Source organism: Malania oleifera, chromosome 9 (genome assembly GCF_029873635.1).
Source record: "Malania oleifera isolate guangnan ecotype guangnan chromosome 9, ASM2987363v1, whole genome shotgun sequence".
Taxonomy (NCBI): domain Eukaryota; kingdom Viridiplantae; phylum Streptophyta; class Magnoliopsida; order Santalales; family Ximeniaceae; genus Malania; species Malania oleifera.
Genome location: NC_080425.1, coordinates 1,638,657 through 1,658,150, shown reverse-complemented (window position 1 = coordinate 1,658,150; position 19,494 = coordinate 1,638,657). Strand labels below are relative to the sequence as shown.

At 34.3% G+C, this 19,494-nt stretch overlaps 1 protein-coding gene across 1 annotated transcript; it reads left to right on the top strand.

The window, feature by feature from the left end:
• The first annotated feature begins 2,527 nt into the window (after positions 1–2,527).
• Positions 2,528–15,164, top strand: LOC131163645 (uncharacterized). The gene is made up of 12 exons (XM_058120280.1): positions 2,528–2,931; positions 5,127–5,211; positions 5,904–5,955; positions 6,051–6,071; positions 6,173–6,226; positions 10,044–10,094; positions 11,016–11,078; positions 12,041–12,106; positions 12,269–12,307; positions 13,266–13,388; positions 13,531–13,623; positions 14,735–15,164. Exons 1-12 carry the CDS (start codon positions 2,841–2,843, stop codon positions 14,930–14,932), a joined length of 936 nt encoding a protein of 311 aa, XP_057976263.1. The 5' UTR covers positions 2,528–2,840; the 3' UTR covers positions 14,933–15,164.
• The last annotated feature ends 4,330 nt before the right edge of the window (positions 15,165–19,494 follow it).

Here is a 19,494-nt window from a genome sequence, read left to right as displayed (position 1 = left end):
AGATGTTACAATGTATTTTAAATCGAGAAGGATAAATATGCTTAAAAGATATGTTTTACAGACTGATGAATTACAGTTCAGTTGCTATATTTTAAAGTACTTTTAACTTAACTGCCACACACTAGTGATAGCATATTTCTACTTACTGAGCGTAGACTTGCCCCATTACATTACCATTTTTTCAGGTGAGACAGCTGGGTGAGCAGATCAGGCTCGCGGATAGAGGGTATTTAGATCACCTTGGGTTTTGGGTGAGTTGTTGATGAGTTTGTATTTTTGGGATAGATGATACTGGAGTGGCATTTTTGTATGGTCTGTATATTCTAGAATCTGGTATTGTACAGTTTATGTATAAATGGTTCATGATTTATGTTTCCGTTGCGTAGGACTTTTTATGGTGTATATATATATATAAATGATAAGAATTTGAGGACATTACAAATTGAGTCCACAGATTATCCATAATTAACAATCTCCACACAAACTTCATATGCAATGATTTTTTTACCTCCTCCAAATCCCTAACACCCAAACCACCCTCACAAACAGGCTTACATGACTAGGAACACCAATTCCTTTTCCTTTTGTCATTTACTCCACTCCAAAAAAAATTCGATAACATAGAATTTATCTGTGTGAAGACAGTATTAGGAATGTCCAATATTGCCAATTGATGAACTGCCATTGATGATAATACATTCTTAATTAAAATTAGGCGGCCCCCTTGAGATAAAAACTTAAATTTCCAACCCGCTATCTTTTTCCTCAATTTATAAACTAGGGGCTCTAAAATATGGGTCGTAAGACATCCCGATATCCAAGGAACACCCAAGTATGTAGCAGGGAAACCTCCTTCCGCAAAACCAGTCGTCCTTAACAAAGATCTCTTCCGAGCAAAAGCAATTCTCTTTGACAAAAAAAATACTTGACTTTTCTTTATTTATCAATTGACCAGACCAATCCTCATACTTCTTCAGAGTCTTAATAATCATTCTAATGGATCTTCTCTTGCCATTGGTAAAAATAAGAATGTCATCTACATAGAGAAGGTGAGATACCAAATGTGCCCCACGAGGATGATAGTAAGCCGCTATCTTATTCTCCATAAAATTTTTCTTTAGAAGCTGAGAGAGAACTTCTTGTAAAATAATAAATAGATAAGGAGATAGAGGAGCTCCTTGGTGAAGCCCTCGAGAAGGTTTAAAGAAACATTTATAAGTGTTATTCATCGTAATGGAGAACTAAGAAGAGGAAACACATTCCGCCACTAAACCACAAAATCTTTGTAAGAAACCAAAGCTTTTCAGAACCAAGTTTAAAAAATCTCAATCGACCCTATCATATGCCTTAGCCATGATATTATATTTAGGATTGCTGATTGGTATAGGCGTCTGCTTACGTTTTCGTTGGTGATTGAAATAGTTCAGGAACGTGATAAATAAGTTTAAGAATAAATCAAGCTTCCGCACGATAAGGTATCAAAATAACCAATTCACCCCTCTTGGGATTTCACCATTATTTTCACTATATACGTATAAAAATAGCTAAATTGTAATATAATGGGAATTGTAATATAATGGGACGGCGTTAAAATTGTAAGTGTAATTTTTAATAAATATAAATTTTAAGACCATAAACTTGGCATATACATCATTTTCAAAATTCATTGTCTGCCGAACTCAAGTAATCATTAATTACATATATATTTGACCAAAATATTCAATCGAATGTGTATAATTATTTTATTTATATATATATATATATTATATTACTTTTATATTTAAATTTCCCGTCGCAAAGAAATTGATATTTTCTATAGTCTATATGTTTGATGTCTCCAACAATTTTAAAAATCTATACTCTACATAAGGGTGTGCAAACGGTCGGTTCGACTAAATTCGGTTAATTAGTTGAATTTTTTGGTTAACAATAATCGTTAACCAAATTAACTGACTTAGTTATTGTAACTAAACCGTACTAGACCGAACCAACTTTTTGCATAATTCGATTAACCAAATTAGACCTAATAAATTTAAAATTAATTATTAAAATAAAATATGATTGCAAATTTTATTTCTAATTTACTAGTTTCAGCTTAATTAATAAAAGGATTTATTGGTAAAAGGGATATGTTAAGATTAAATATCAAAATTACTAATTTATGTTTAATTATTAATTAATTAGCAATTTGGATAATTCGATTAACTGAATTAAAGATTCCCTGTATCCAAATCAAAAATCGAATATTTGAAATTATTCAAATCTCAAACTGAATCGATTCAAACCAACCGAACTCGATCGGTTAATTCGTTTAAATCCTAATTATGCTTACCCTTAGTTTTACATATAATTTATATAAATTTCATGAATTCTATTTAAATATATCAATATTTGAGAGTGAATAAATGACGTGAAATAATATGTTAAATTATAATATTAAAATTAATTATTAATGTTTATACGGACGCTTGCTGCAGTCAATTTTTCTAGGATAATATAAATTTGATGATAAACCCTCATCATCATTACAGGAGACAAAAAGAGAAAGGAAAAGGGAAAAAAATAAAATAAAATAAACCTCCATAGCAGAAGATGCAAGCTAACAGTCATGGTTATTATTATTATTATTATTATTATTATTATCTATAAAACAATGACGTGAAGCAACTACCAGAACAACTATATATAATGGAGAAATCAAAGTCTTTTTCATCCAGGAAAGTTCCAGGAATTCACCGTCTCTCTTCGCCAATCGGTGATTCCTGCAAATTTCCCGAGAGGGGAGTGCTCTGGGTCATGAACTTTAACCCCAATTGTTTCAACTAAACCTTAATCGACCAATGGCCATGGCTAATTCGTTGTTCCTCTTTTCCATCTTCATACTTGCCTTCATCCCAATTGCTTACTCTGTTCCCTTCATCCTGCTTCACGGTACTCTCTCTCTCTCTCTCTCTCTCTCTCTCTCTCTCTCAACACTGGTATACGTAATTTTTCTTCTGGGTATCGATTGCAGAGGTACAAATTTGGGCTTATTTTTAGATATCTTTGTTTACGTCATTGCTTATTCGAAACTGTGAAATTCTTTGTCTATTTTGTTCTGTATTGGTTTTCTTCCGCTTTAAACTGATTATGGAATCCAGATACGGACTGGGTCTACCTTGAATTTGAGTAGTCACAGCTCGGATGTTGTGGATTTTATTTAATAGCTCCAGCTGGTAAGACTGATTAACTGAAGTATGTACTACTTCGTTTGGATTGACTGATTGAGTGATTTGGAGGCAAAAGAAAAGAAAGAAAACTCTTTCTCTTCAAAAATTGGTTTGGATTTCACTTTATGAAATAAGTGCAGAGAAAAGGAGAGAAAGGAAAGAGCGTAAATCCCCTCGTAATTTTTTCTTTGAATCTCTTTGAAAGTGGAGAGATTTGGAGAGAAAAGAGACCAACTTTGTCATACTTTTTTTAAAATACCAGAAATACCTCGAGAGAAAGAAAGTTTATCACCTTAGTTAAGAAATAGAGCTCAATTTGGTAAAATAATATTTAAATTTTTTTTCCCTCTTCAATTACCCAAATAACATAAGAAGAAATCGCTCTCTTATCTTTTCATTTTCTCTGATTACCCAAATAATATGGGAGAGAAATCACTCTCTTTTCTCGTCTTTCCCCCCGGTTATCCAAACAAAGTGATTGTGTTGGCAAACACTTAGTGATAGCAGAACAAGTCAACCGTTCTCACTTTCCTCTCCTTGGCTGGATTGAACAGTCATTTTTTCTCGGGCACAGGTAGCTTTATCATTCTGCAATTGGTGCAGAGGAAAAGAGAAATGGGGAAAGAAAAACCTTGATACTTGTATGTGCTTCATTGCATTTTTTTTTTTCTGAAAGATTCAAGAATGTATACAGTTGGCACCATGCGCAACCTTCCTTTTTGAGATTCTTCAATATCAAGGGTACCACTTATTTGTTAGCCACTCAGTTCAAGTTTCCCATTTTCAATTTACTCAAAACGACAAAGCCTTAGTGAAGGGGAACACATGATATTTAGTTCTTAGATTGTTAATGTTAAAGCTTGATATTCATTATTGGCCCACAAACCTAATAGCTTAAGCTCTTCGGTAAAGTGGTTGCTTAACTTGGTATCAGGGCTGGTTACTAGAAGATCTTGGGTTCTAGTCTTGTTGCCTGCATTTACAATGTGGTGTTTAAAAATTAGTATATTCTCTATAATGGGTGTTAATATTTCCACATGCTATTGGGCTGCACATGCCCTGGGGGGATGAGGGTTGGGGGGTGGGGTTGGGGGCTTAAGAATTGGGTAAAGTGGTATTCGAGCAGTTAAAAAGTACATTTTGGAGGAGGAATTTTTTAAGAGCCTATATGATAGAGCAGTTTTTGGGTACAGAGGTATGTTTATTTTACTTGGAAAAATGTTCATGTTGACAAGTGGGATGCTATCCAAATAACAAAAATTCAATTTATTATCACGTTAGTTTCTTCATTAAAATTTTATATAATTAATTACTAATTGTCTGTTAGGTTCGTAATTAAAATAAATTATTCATGGAAGTTGAATCAGTCCAATTTTTCTTTTTAAACATATATAAGATGTGAAATGTGTCTGTTGTGTTATCCAAATCATATTTCTGAACTTTTAAACTAAATGGTGCACTGAGATTTCTTGGGTTACAAGGACTGAGGACATCTCATTTCCCACCCCACTCACCCACTGCTTGGCCTATGCTCTAGCTGTGATGCATTAAGATACCAAAGGGTGATGATATTTTATACTATCTTTTGGTGATCACACTACATCCCCACATTATCCTAGAAATTTTTCATATGCTGTAAATGTGCACTGGATAGTTTCAACTTTTATGGACATTTAGAAGGCCTTAAGAGTTTTGTCTAATTTTTTTTAACATGTCCAGCATTGTTCCCTGCTTAATTTTTAGTATGTTCAACCTTGGTTATACTTTAGTATGAAGATTTTAATCTGTTTGTATCTCAGTTGTTTTGAGCAGTAGCACCCTGATTCCATTTGCTTTTTTCAAATCAATGCAATTGTATGACATCATTTATTGATTATTTTTCATCATAATCTTATTCTAATGTGTTTGATATTACAGGCATTGGAGATCACTGCTCCCATCGAGGAGTTAGACAGTTCACTGAGCTACTGATCAAATTGTCTGGTTCTAAAGGACGTTGCCTGTACGTTCATATGTTTCAATGTTTTGTTGGTCAAGAGAAGCTCTATAAGCAATACTGCTTATGAATATGATTGCTTTCTAATCACAAGAAGAATTCTATCTGAAAACTTTAGTTTGCAGTTTTAATTTCAAAATTTAGTGGTCCTTGAGTGATGCTTGCCTAAATTGATTGCTAAAGATAGTTTTATGTAAACATAAACTGATGCAAACCAATTGCTTTGCCACATAGAATAGCAAACTGTGACTTCATAGCTTTTGGTTGTATATATATTCTCTTGTCTTTGGCTGCACCCTATTCTTGGAAGTTTATTGCTCATATCACATTCTTTAATGTCATAGACAAAGACAAAAGGTACTGTTGGCTGGGGGAAGCATACAGTTTCTGTGCTGCTGTTCAAGATCCCCCATGTCACCATCTGATCAAAATCAGAAAGATAAGGGGAAAGTTGCAGAAGTATACAATCTTTTATCAGATAATTTAAAATTTTCTATTGATAACTATATGAAAAGGAAGAAAGAGGGTTTTTGCATAAATATTAGTTGTTCATATGTTTAGTATAGTTTATGTACTTACAGTTTTGCCAATAGTGTTCTCCAATGCTTTGCTCAAATCCTATAGTAATCAAGCATGGTAAGTATTGGCATTTTTCACTCACATGTATATTATCCCTTCATTTGTTTTCCTTGCTGTAGGGAAATTGGAGATGGCACATGGGATTCTTGGTTTATGCCTCTTCAGGAACAGGTAAACAGAGCATAGAAGAATTTGTTTGCATGATCTTATTGGAATTAATGTTTTTCTCCATCTAGTTATGATGTGGACCTTGTTACATTTTGCAGGCAGATATTGCTTGTAATAAGGTGGTTAAGCTCTCTGGGTAATTTTTTTTTTTTTACTATATTCATGGCCCGGTTTTTATAGTTTATTTTGCACTTTTTCAAGTTCATGATTAAACCTGCAGGTGAAGAAAATGAAAGAACTCAGAAAGGGCTACAACATTGTTGGTCTGTCTCAGGTGATGTTGGTCTTTCTCAAGTGATAATCGACCCTTTTCATGTTGGCACATTCCAAATGTAACACAACTGTTTACTTATTAAAGAATGAATTAAATGGCTATAATTAAAGAGATTAAGGAGAGAATGAGAAATTGAAGTTTTATAGTGGGCTGGTTGCAGCAGGCTCATGCTCACTTTATAAGAGCATATCTTCATAAAGCAGAAACACCATGCACCATTTGCCCTAGGCATTGGATTCTCAATTCCTACAATTCTTCACCAATTCCAGGCTCTCTGCCCTAAATCAACTTTCACAAGCTCCTAGTTCTCAACCCTAAAAAACAATAAAGGAAATCTCTTTCAATTACTCTCAAACAGAAATTACTAAAGCTTCTCAAACCCTCACTTAAGAACACTAAGTTTCAGCTATATCAAAACTTTGAGATGCCTTGTAGTCTGCTTGTACATTCTCTCATTGTGAAGCCCATAGCCAATTTATGTCAAGAATACTCCTTCATGCAATTGGACAGCCTCTAAAAAGGTGCACATTGAGTTCCAATCTGCTCTAGAGAAGGGGTCTCATATCCAATATTGTAATAATTCAAGGTCCACAAACAACAACAACAAAACCAAGCCCTAGTCCCACTAAGTGGGGTCGGCTATATGAATCCTTTTTATCAATTTATGCGATCATGGACCATTTCTTTTGATAGATTCAAGGATATTAAATCTTTACTCACTATCTCCTCCCAAGTTATTTTAGGTCTACCCCTACCCCTTCTACTACCACCCACAATTACTAAGTCACTCTTCCTCATAGGTGCACTATAAGGCCTACGTTGCAAGTGTCCATACCATCTAAGTCGTCCCTCCCTTAACTTATCTTCTATAGGAGCTACACCTAACTTACCACGAATATGTTCATTCCTTAATTTATCTTTCAATGTTATACCACTCATCCATCTAAGCATCCTCATCTCGGCAACTTTTTTTTTTTTGGATATTATGTTTCTTCGTCGCCCAACATTCCGAAGAAACATAATATCCAAAAAGTAAAAGTTGCCGAGATGAGGATGCTTAGATGGATGAGTGGTATAACATTGAAAGATAAATTCAAGGTCCACAAAATTACAAGTAAACATTTAATTGTCTAGAAAATCTGTTGTAAATTTAAAAGATCTCCAAAACAAATTCCTTGACGCACAAAGCAATAGGAGAAGAATGTAAAGACATTTAACATTTGAGTCTTATGCCACGGTGCATGGAAATTTAATTTGAATTTATAAGAACATTCCAATATTTTCCCAGAAATATATTCAAAAGATTTCTGATTTAAGCATCTTTCCAATGTTAATAGAATAAAACAAGGTATGCAAAGTGTAAACATAAGCATGATATTGCATTGGACAATTCAAAATATTTTCCAATCAAAGCATTCTAAGAAATATTCCTATAGCTAGTCTAGCATTTTTCCAAAAAGATGAGGCTTATAAGAAAAATCCCATTGTGGTCCATATGTTTGAAGAAGATATGCAAACTTTAAAATCTTCAAGATCATCTTAGCAACATAAATATTTTAAATCGAAGAGATAAAACATATATCTTCCTATTACTCAGGCATAGATATTAACTAAATGCTAATAAATTAAGTCTGCTGGCATGAAACTCACATTTAAGAAAATCTATCCCAAAGTTACCAAAAATTTAAACATGCAGGAGATGTCATGAAACATTTCACAAATTCATAAATAATTGAAAATAAAAATTGGCATTTTGGGGCTCAATGTTACCAATGAGATGCCTTGAGAGAACATCCTGAGTCATCTCATGAACTCTAAATAAACCTCTCAAATTTCATTCAATAAGCTTTCATGCACATAAATTTCATTAACAACAAAGCCAAGGATTTTTTTGGCATCGAATCCAATCCGATTGGGCTCAGCACAAATCAATTCATCAAGAAAAACTGCAAGCACAAGCTGTGCAGGGTTTAAGACTGCCTGAATTTGAGAGGCCTCTGGAGCATGTCTTAGATGTTCACAATACTATTTTAATACTTCAACTCTAATATGTTACAAATAATTGTTACACATTAGGATCTAATGTGTAGAGATGCTCAAAAATAATTTTTTGTTTTTTTTTTTGCACACAAACATGTGGTAGTTACGATATCATATCCTTTGCTCTTGCTTGATGGTGAGTATGATGGTTTTGAGCTCTTTTAAGAGCACTCTTTGCATTCAAGTAAGACCTGATGCGGTCAACAATGATCTGGCATGTCCTCCTGAGACAGTAAGATGCATACCTTGCACAACATAGTTGATCTGTTCAAGAAAAGCTCTATTAATATGCCAATTTGCCCACAATACACAGATTAGTGGATTGAGTGCAGCGTCACTGCCATGTGCATTGTGCATCCATAAAAATTGCAAGTGCACGGAGTCCTTATGCATGGTAAGGAAAGGCTATCCTAACATTTGGCCATGCCAAGGTGGCAAAACTGGAAACGGTGTAATCATTTTAAACGTGTCATCTTTTTTATGAGCTAGTGTTTTGACACACAGATCCTTGATCTTTTTCCCCCACCCAAAGAAAAGGGTTCCAACCTTGCCAGTCTGAAGAATTTGAAAAGAGAGAATTTATATACTGTAAATCTTGAATAGAGTAGATAGAAGTGTAAAGGAATAATGGCCCTTCATCAAGAGTAACATATGATGCTTCTGTGGTACCAACTTCGTTTTAATCCTTTTCCATCTGGTTCCAAAATTCAAGCCATTTCAATCCATAGGCTAAGTAATTATACAGCCTGTTGACAGTTTACATTTTCCTTTTTCTCTTGGAGTTGAGGACGACTCTCCAGGAATTGTTTTGCAAATATAATTATCACGTTGTGTGATTGGGATTAACCTTAGGCACCCTAGTTAAGTAATAAGAGAGGAACTGCTTGTTTTGCTACTTGGAGTTGAAATTTCACTTCTTTCCTTGTTGCAGATTGGATTGTAATGCAGTAAGTTCAAAATATTTAGCTGTTTCAGCATGTTTTTGAAAATCCAAATTGGAAGTCAGTAAACTAACAGGAAAAGTGGGAATGGTGTTCACCCAGAGCCTGTGTAGATTTCTGGGACCAAAGAAACATTTGAAAGAAAAATTTTAGACACCAAGTCAGTAAACTAACAGGAAAAGTGGGAATGGTGTTCATCCAGAACCTGTGTAGATTTCTGGGACCAAAGAAACATTTGAAAGAAAAATATTAGACACCAAACAATTTATTGCTCTTCGCTGTGATGCTATAACCCTTCTGATTACCTCAACGTTTTTTCCATATGTTTAACTTTCAAGGAGGGATGATCTCTCATTATTTGGAAGGTTTTGTGAACTTAAAGGGTAGCATTATTGGCACTCCACATTTATTTTCATGTATTAAATGGCAAACCTATCCCTTGTTTTTTCATTTTGCAAGTGAGAAGTCCAAAGAAGAAAGAGAGGGCGAATTTGTCACTTAATTATGAAAAGGATAAAATTGTCATTTAATACACGAAAAAATAAACATGGAGTACTGGTGGTATTTTTTGGAGTGCCAATAGAATTTCCCAACTTAAATGTAGCTTAGTTTACTAATGCTACTGTAATGACCATGGGATACTCTGCTACTTCAGAAAGGAAATATGTTACCCCATGCACAAGGCTTACATTAGGTCCGGCTCTCATTATCAGCAGTATTAATCTCATTGAATTACTTTTTAATTTGAAAGCAAATTTGTTAATACTTTTTAAATCTTCTTGTGCAGTTAGTCCCTGGATGTAGCTCTAAAACATTTCTTCTTTCCCATATTACAGGGTAATCTAATAGGTCGAGGTGTTGCAGAGTTTTGTGATGGGGGACCTCCTGTAAGAATCACCTTTAATAACTACTTATGCTAGCTTAGTGGTTTCTTGTGCTGATTGAATTAATTAATGAACTGCTGATGCATTTTTTCTACCATGTACTTGAGTCTTCCATTATATAAAATTTTGGTTTATTGAAAATGTTGGTTTTCTTTAGTATCATATGCTTGATGTTGCTAAATCATGTCAAATATTGTTTAAGCAAAATGATGAATCCAAGAAGCATGATTTTGAACCCTCAGAAAGGTTTTCAAGAGAACCAGAAGAGTTTTTGTTGTTTTCTTTTAGAGAGTACTTCCAGATGTGCATTAAAAATCCAAAAGAAATAAATTTCTGATACTTTTGTTCTATATTAATATATTTATCTTTTATTTTAAAACTTGAAAATTTGTGTGGACATTCAATTTTTTACTCATAAGGTTTACATCTTCACTTTATAGTTGATTATAATATGGGTTGCATCTCTATTTGATTATACTTTGTCCAACTCCAACTTACGTGTTTTTACTGCTTTTATTCTGTCCCAATCACTGCAGTTTAATACTGAATAAGTCTTTGTGTCCTTTTGCCCTCCTGAGACCCTCACTATGTTGGGAGCCTTGTGCAATGGTTGTTTGCATTTTCTTATATTCTATTTTCCTAGTTGAATGCTTGAATTCCGTTTTTTGCCCCTACTATAGACTATTCTGTAGATAATATATTTCATAAGAGCTCAAGTTTGTGAGGGACTCAATAGGGAACTAAACGTTTTATGAGCTTCTAAGTAAAAACATCCCAGAGCAGGAGTGCAGCAGCATCATGAGCCACTCTGCCTTCATTTATGGCATTTGTTCCTGATGTCCAGTGTCATCTTTTATACCATGTCTGTGATTGTTTCTTTTTTTCTATATGATTGTGATATCTTCATATAAATTGTTGAAACAGGTTAAGAATTTTATTTCATTGGGAGGACCTCATGCTGGTACTGCTTCTGTCCCTCTTTGTGGCGTAAGTGCTTTTATGGCCTTTCCATCATTATCATCTCTTTGACATTGCATTTTGAAATTGCTTTGAGTTCCTTGGGAAAGGTTCCTTGCCTTGAGCAATGGTAAAAAACCTTGGACTCTTTACTGCATGAGCCATCACTCCATGCAATGATGCTGGGGGTTAGGAAAATTTCCAAATCATTTCTCCACGGACCCTAGTTAGTGGAGCTATGACCATGTGATCCCTGGAATCCTTGGGATATGTTACGTGTAGCTTGAGGGGAAATCTGAGTATGACTCGAAGATTGCATGCTTTTACTAGGAAGTTTTGATGAAGCTATGAAGAACTTCTGATATGCATGAAGACGAAGAAGTGATGCAGATCCATGGTGTTTCCTGCTAGAAACAATGGCACTTCTTAGAGCTAATGTTTACTCTCCTCCTTTGTACATTTATCCCAATATCTAGGAAAGCAGGATTTGTTTTGTTATTCTGCTCCTTATGAGAGAAAACCAACTAAAATTGTGACAGACAGCTCCAACTTGTGTGATGTAAATGCTAGAAATTACAGTAAGATCAAGTTTTGTCTGCAACTCTCAAAAGCCTTGAAAAGGTCTGAAAGACGACAAACATGGATAATAGTTCTGTTTTTGTTTTTTTTTTTTTGTTTAAGGTACGTGTTGCTGTCGAGCTGCATTACTTGCCCTCCCTTAAGTGGATAGTGTCACTAAATGTAGCATCTTTGACTTAAAAAATTTTAATCATAGTGTTATCATTGCCAATATTTCGTTGCTTATGGCAGGGAAGACACTGCTTATTTTACCTACTTATTACCTTGTTAAATCTGAATAAGTGTTTAATTTCAACCTTAACGTGTCATTGCTCCATAGAATAGTACTGTGAAAATGCTTCTGCTTTTATCTCAACTCTATTTTGCTTAGTTGCCATGATTAATATTGTTAAAGGAATTTTCTGTTTATGCAGTCTGGTGTGTTTTGCATTTTTGCGGACAGCCTACTCAAGTCTCAGATCTACAGCGACTATGTTCAAGTATAAATCTTTGAGCTTTATATAATTCTGGAGCGTTATTGGTTAAAATTTATGTAATATTTAAAGTCCACTGGACATCGTTTATTTCTTTTTCTGTCAAACTTTATTCTAATTATGTCTCAAGCAAGACTAGTCTAACAAACTTCGGCTGTGGAACTGCAGGCTCATTTGGCTCCCAGTGGCTATCTCAAATTACCAAATGTGAGTAAAATATTTTGGCAGGGTGTTGGACATGTTATTGTGAAGCAGTTATACAACACCTTATTTCTTGTTCGCAATTTTCTGGAACACCTCACATTTCTAAAACAGAATAATATAGAAACCAACAGTTTTTCCCTCCCAATATTTTTTAGGACAAATGACATTGACCTCCCTTAAGGCTTGATAAAAAGACATTGATCTCCTCTGAGGTTTCAAAAATTTCAGGGACCTCCATTGAGGTTTCAAAAATTCCTGGACCTCCCCTAAGTTTGTCGAAAAGACACAAACCTGCCCTCAAAAGACTTGTCTTTTTTGCAAAGGGCAAAAGACACTGACCTCCCCTGAGATTTGGTAAAAAGACAAAGATCTCCCATGAGTTTTCAAAATCCCAGGGACCTCCCCTAAGGTCTATCAAAAATGACACAAACCTCTCATGAGGTTTTAAAAATGTCACAAATCTCCCCTAAAAAACTTGTCTTTTTGTAAAATACAATGGGAGGTTTGTGTTTTTTTGACAAAGCTCTAGGGAAGGTCCTTGAAATTTTTTAAACTTCAAGGGAGGTCATTGCCTTTTTGTCAAACCTCAAGGGAGGTTAGTGTCGTTTGCCTTTTTGCAAAATACAAGAGGAGGTTTGTGTCTTTTTGGCAAACCTCAGGGGAGGTCTGTGTCATTTTTGAAACCTTAGGCAAAGTCAATGGAATTTTTGAAACCTTAGGGGAAGTCCCTATCATTTTGTCGAACCTCAGGGAAGGTGAGTGTCTTTTACCTATTTTTTATTATATTAAAGATATTGTAGCTGGGAGAAAATTATTCTTTGAGCTTCTTATTATTGTTCTTCCCGTATTATTTCTTATTTGATGCATGTCATAAATATAACCTATCATGATTCCTTTGAATCCTTTCTTTGCTTGCAATTATTTTAGGATCTAAACATCTAAAGCAGGATTTATTTTCCAGAATATCCCTGCCTATCTGGAAAAATGTAGATTTCTCCCAAAGCTTAACAATGAACTTCCTGGTGAGAGAAACTCAACTTACAAGGAACGGTTCAGTAGTTTGCAGAACTTGGTGCTTATCATGGTGAGTAGGAAGTGCACTGTCTCCCAGCTATGAACTTGTGACATGTTCATTCTGTTGGAGCCTTTATGTTTCTCAATGTATGTAAATTTAGATGCAGAAGCAAGCTTATCTTTTATATATCTTATTCGTGTATTTTCAACAGTTTGAGCATGACTCAGTTGTAGTACCCAAGGAAACCTCCTGGTTTGGATATTATCCGGATGGTGCATTCAAGCCAACTTTGCCTCCACAAAAGGTAATATTTGTCTTAGAAAAGGAGCACGTGTATATTTGTTGAGGAAAACAAATTCTATACGCAATGCATGCATAAGCACCAACAGGCAGTCGTGCGTGAGTGCATGCACATGTTTTATATGCACTGTGCACATACACACACACGAGCATGTGTATCTATGTGTGTTCAAGAAAATAGATTTTGCATGTACTCGTGTGCGTGCACAAACATATACACTTGCACACAGAGATGTAGGCATCCAGTGACAATGGTGAGGCAGTTTATCTTCTTTCAATTAAGCTTTGTAAATATCAGCAACTTACTAAATTTCTTTGACAGGGTAGAAGAAATTGCCTTGGAAATGTGGAAAGGAATATGTTTTATTTGTTTTCTATCAGTTACTAGTGGTTTATTCAGAAATTGATGCTCTGCAATCATGTTTTATTCACATTGCATTGAATTATCGGAATAGCCTTTCATTTTTCTGTAAATATATCATTAAACTTTGTAAGTAGTGTGGCATTTTGGCTGTTTGAAGTCACTAAAAAGTAACGGGGAGGTGGTAAACTGTTGGATAAGGCGATAAACCAATTCACACAGCTAGAACTGGTGCCTGTGGAATATCATCCTAAAATTATGATCCAGTTTGGGAGCATGGATTTTATATCTTGGACTTGGATTTGTGTGGGTTTCGAGTTTGGATGAAACTTAGTACAATTTTTATTATGTTTTATCTAGATCCATACAAATCCAAATCCAAGATCTGAATTCTGAACTCCAAAACGTGGAGTAAATGTTCATTCAGAGCTCGTGTGGACCACTCTCCAAGATAATTTATAAGTGGAATCAACAATCTTAGTTTAGACTAATAGCTGCAAATCAAAGGAGTCATTGCTCAACCATATATACTTGGTGTTTTTGAATATGCATAAATCTCAATTGGTTTTCCCTTCTGTTTGTCAAGAAATTCTGGACGTAAAATCAGTTTCATTAGCGTTAGTTTGAAGAGTGTCAATATTCATGCATTTATTAATGAAGAGGCATTGTAGTTATAGAAGGCTGACTCTAAAAGTTCGTGTAGCATTGTAGTTTTTCCTCCATTACCTTCTATTCACTTATTCTCCTGCTGCAGACAAAGCTTTACGCTGAGGATTGGATCGGTTTGAAAACTTTGGATGAAGCTGGGAGGGTGAAGTTCATCAGTGTGCAGGGTAATCATCTAGGAATCTCTGAAACTGATGTGAAGAAGTACGTTATACCATACTTGATAGGTAAAGCATCCACTAAAGTTAAAGTGAAAGGATCATCATCTCATGGGTGGCACTCCTAAAATCAGAAGCTTCATTGGGGAATTTCTTGTGGGGTTGATGACAACTTGGCGACCCTTATCCTTGTGCAAAGTTAAAATTGTTGATTTCCTTTTATAAACATGATCCATGTGGTTCAAATTTATCTATTCAGATTTGTGAGGATGCTTATACCAATTTGCAGAGAAGATTTAATTATTGGGCAATTGAACTTACTGTGCTTGGAGGTAATAATATTTATGCCTTGGACTTGGATTTGTGGTTTGTGGGATATTTATACTACTTTTTTGCATTTTTGTGACACCATTCCAACTGCAAGGATTGAACATAGCATGAATGTCTTTCCTTGCTACAGCTACATCACAGGCAAAAAGTTTTAAGCACGGGTAAATATCATAATGATGGGCTTCAGCCATCGGGAATCAGTGGTATCATTCACCAGTATTCTTTCTGGCTGTGGCTTTATATCAGCCTGCTATTTTTATTGAACAATCATGTAATAGAGGTTCGGTTAACATCAACTTCACTTTCACTTTAAAAGAGGGATGAGCAAATGGTGAAACACGAGGCCCTGCTTAGAACTCAAAAAACACTAGGGAAAGGAAAGAAAAATATAATAAATTTTTTTTAATGTTTTGTTATTGAGGAAAGTAGGAAAGAAAATGGAAAATATATTGAAACAATGAATAAAAATTTGATTTTATACATAATTAATGTTTAATTTCTCTTAGTTTTTAATCATATTTGAATAAATTTTTATTTTTAGTAGTATTTGATATGGAAAGAAAATTTGGTGAAAATAACTCTTTCTTTTTTTATTTTTTCTTTCCCTTCATTAATCAAAATCTTTTATCTTAAGGAACCCTAGAAGAGCACTTGGTACAAAACAAAGTTTTGTACATTCAGGTTCTTTTCCCTTTCTCCCCCTTCTTGCAGATAAAATGGTTAAGATATATATATATATATATATATATATATAGAGAGAGAGAGAGAGAGAGAGAGAGAGAGAGAGAGAACCAAAAAAAAAAAAAAAATGTATAACTTGATACGGCACGGTGAACACTAGGACACCTCATCCATGGCCAAGTGAAGGGTTTTATAATTTCTTGTAGTATTATTAGCAATTGGACTTGGATGGAAGAGAGGATTCAAGCAAAGATTGTGACAAGTATATGAACCTTCAAACGAGAAGTTACCTCTAGATAGTAATGATTCTTGTCCTATAGCACAACTCTTTTGGGAATGGAAAAACATTTGGTTCAAAGTATTTGGAAGAACTCTTAACCATATGTTTGATTCATCCATCACTGAATTTTTTTCATAAGTAAACTTGCCATATTTGTTGATTGTAGTAGGTTTGGGCACTAAAAGGAGATTGATTTAAGGAATGATTTCTTCTTGTCTAAATTTTCAAACTTGAAAATTTATAAAACGTATTTAATAGGAAGGGTCATCACTTTTGGTGAGCAAACTATCTCCCCATACAAAAATGGCACCCATGTTTTGATTGGTTGATCCAAAGTTTGTGAATATAGCTCACATCTGTAGTACAAATGAGGCTTTGACCTCTCCATTGAATATTATAAGGATTCTTGTAGTCCTCTTAGGCTATTTTTTCATGTTTTCGCCTTCTTGCATACAAACTAGAGGCAAAGGTATCAAGCTTAAAAATATAATCGCACCTCCAAAATCCCCATATCAATAGGATTTAAGAGTTATTAGGTGTGGGCTATAGGGCGCTAGTGGCGCATTTAGTTAATGCATAAACACTTAGAAGATCAAGTGGTGCGATCTGAACCGTATAAATAATTTAACAATCAAAATAATTGATTTCCATAATGTCTCAACCAGGGCACGACCAGGAGACCTTGAAAGTGCAACCAGGTTTACCTGAACACGAGGAAAGAATTGAATATATTCCAAACTATGTCGACCAAGCCTTTACTAGGCCGTGACCAAGTCGACGCCTAGTCGATTTCAGAAATCTGCTTCGCAAATGGTAGTTAATGAAACAGATTTGAACAAATGTAATCTTTCAGAAAAGACATAATTCTGTCTATTTAAAGACAGAATTAAATCCAAGAATCATAGAAAAATATTCAATCATTCTCTCTTTCTCCTTCTCTCAAAAGACTTTCATAAATTATATTTTCTTCAATTCTAGGTTATATTTCTGTAGAAATAGAATTCCAGAAATTTGTTTAGATTCCTCTAAGGGTGTTTGTGATCAGTTTTTCGTTTATGTATGACGCAAACTGATATCAGATCATATTCTGAGTTTCATTGTATCCTAAAAACGTATTTGTTGATTCAATACACACCGATTTGGTGGAAACAAATAACGTTTTAAGGAAAACGACATTGTAACGTGTCTTGAAGCGTTTTCTGTTCAGCAGTATTTTGTACATTTATTTTTTTCCTACATTTTTTTCATACTCCAATTTATCGATTCCAAAAACAAAAAAATAAAGAAGCCCTCAAAAATGATAATGGCAAGTGGGTTTGGATTAGTTAGGAGGTGTTTTTCCTCCTTTTCCTAGTGATGATTTTTTTGTATGGATTTAGCTAGTTTTTATTATAATAAGAAATTTTTTAGGATAAGAAATTGCAAAAAAAAGGGGTTAATAACTTTGCAAATTAAAGGAAAACACTGATTCACGAATTGAGTCGACGTCACACCCTTAGAAATGGAACAAGAACATAGATCAAGGATGAACAGGAAAAGTGAAAAAGAGAGGAGAAATTAGAATAAGATTTTTTTAAAAAAAAAAGGGGGGGGGGGGGAGGCGGGGTAAAGAGGAGATTCAAGAAAGATATCACGAAAGATGTGAGACTCATTTGAACATAAAATTATAGGAGCATTATGATTAACTAAGATGCTATTATCTAATTGCTACCTTATAATAATGAGTTGTCTGAAAAACTTATTCATGTGAATTTGCTAGAGGCCTTCTTGTTGTTACCTTCAAGCTATTTATATATCATATATAGAAATAAATCTCGACTACAACACTTGAATTCAACAAATCTTTAAATATGTGGATAAAAAAAAAGATGAAAATTACATAATCTATAAATATGTGGAATTGAGGAGTTTTTCTCTCAATTAATCTCATTATAAATGCATATATGTATATGTTAGCTACCTAGTTGTTGAATAATCATGTTGTTTACAATGCCCTAAAGGAAACATTCATCTGTTGCTGCATCTCAAAATTCAAATAGGCACATTAAATAGAGCATATAGATAGTCCATAGAGACCTCCATTCTTGCGATTTTGAGCCTCTTGCAACAAGAAAGAAACCTAGCTCTCTCTATATCCCTTCCATTCCCACCTTAATTTTAGCTAGCAAGTTTTTGTGTCTTGCTCTTTAGCCCACTCTTGTTTGATTCAAGACATTTCAATACATTGACACCATTCAAGCATCACCTCTTCTCTCACATTATTAGTTAGCTCTTTTAGTTGTTACATTTTCATGCTTTAGTCATGAACTCGTGTTAATTTTTGCTTTTATACTCTAGTAAAGAAGGAAGTTGCTCAAGAGCCCCATTTGGTCAACAAAGTAGTTGAAGAAGTGAAGGAGGAAACCATGACTAAGGTCATTGTTGAACATCAAACTATGGAGATGCTTGTGGATAAAGAGATACCATTGGCGGGAAAAACACGCCCCAAAAAACAAAAAAAAAAGGAGATTCTTAACAAAATTATGAGGACCATCGGCTACTAATCACCCCAAAGAAAACTTTATTTTGGACAAGTCTTTACCATCATTCTTTCTTCCATGAATGGGAGTTCATTGGGGAAGATGCTTAATCGTTCTTTGGTCAACCACACAAAAAAGTAGGTCTTGTGGCTAGATAAGAGTACAAAGAACCTACAAGAAGCAGTAAAACCTTATTTGATTCATGCCCTATTCAAAATAATTAATTAGACTTGATGATCCTCAGCACACTATTTAAAGTTGTCAACATTTCTAGGCATCGAGTGCAAACACTTTCACCTTTAGGTTTGGCTCTCCGGTGCCTACTCTCCCTGATATCTGTCTTTGTAATGTTTAGGTTTGCCCACATGCTTTGCTAAAGCCTACAATTGAACCTTCTCTCAAGTACTACAATACTTCCTACTTCATGTTTTTGCTCGCCCATGGAGGTGAAGATGGCTCACATATTTAAAGGGTAGAGCAGGTCGTATTTTTTGTCAGATTAAATTATCTTATGTATTAAAAATTTATATTGTCAATAAAAATTGAAATTAATTTTTTTATTATTTTTTAAGAATAGATTCCTCCTTAACTACTAGAAAAGGATGCTTTTAAAAGAGAAAGGGATATAGATTAATTTGCAAGGGTTGCGAACAAATGTTAATAGTCTTTCTTCTAGTTTTAGAGGCAATATTTGCCACAAAAATTGAAAATAAAATTTCTTGAAAAGAATAAGAAAATAATATTTTTTGAAAATTTTATAGTGATAGCTAAAATTTTGAAAACGTCATGTAGTGGAAATGTATATCATTACTCGAAAATTAAATTTATATTCTCGACATATAATTTCTCTAAAGTGTAATATTTTATATTTTCTAAGCAC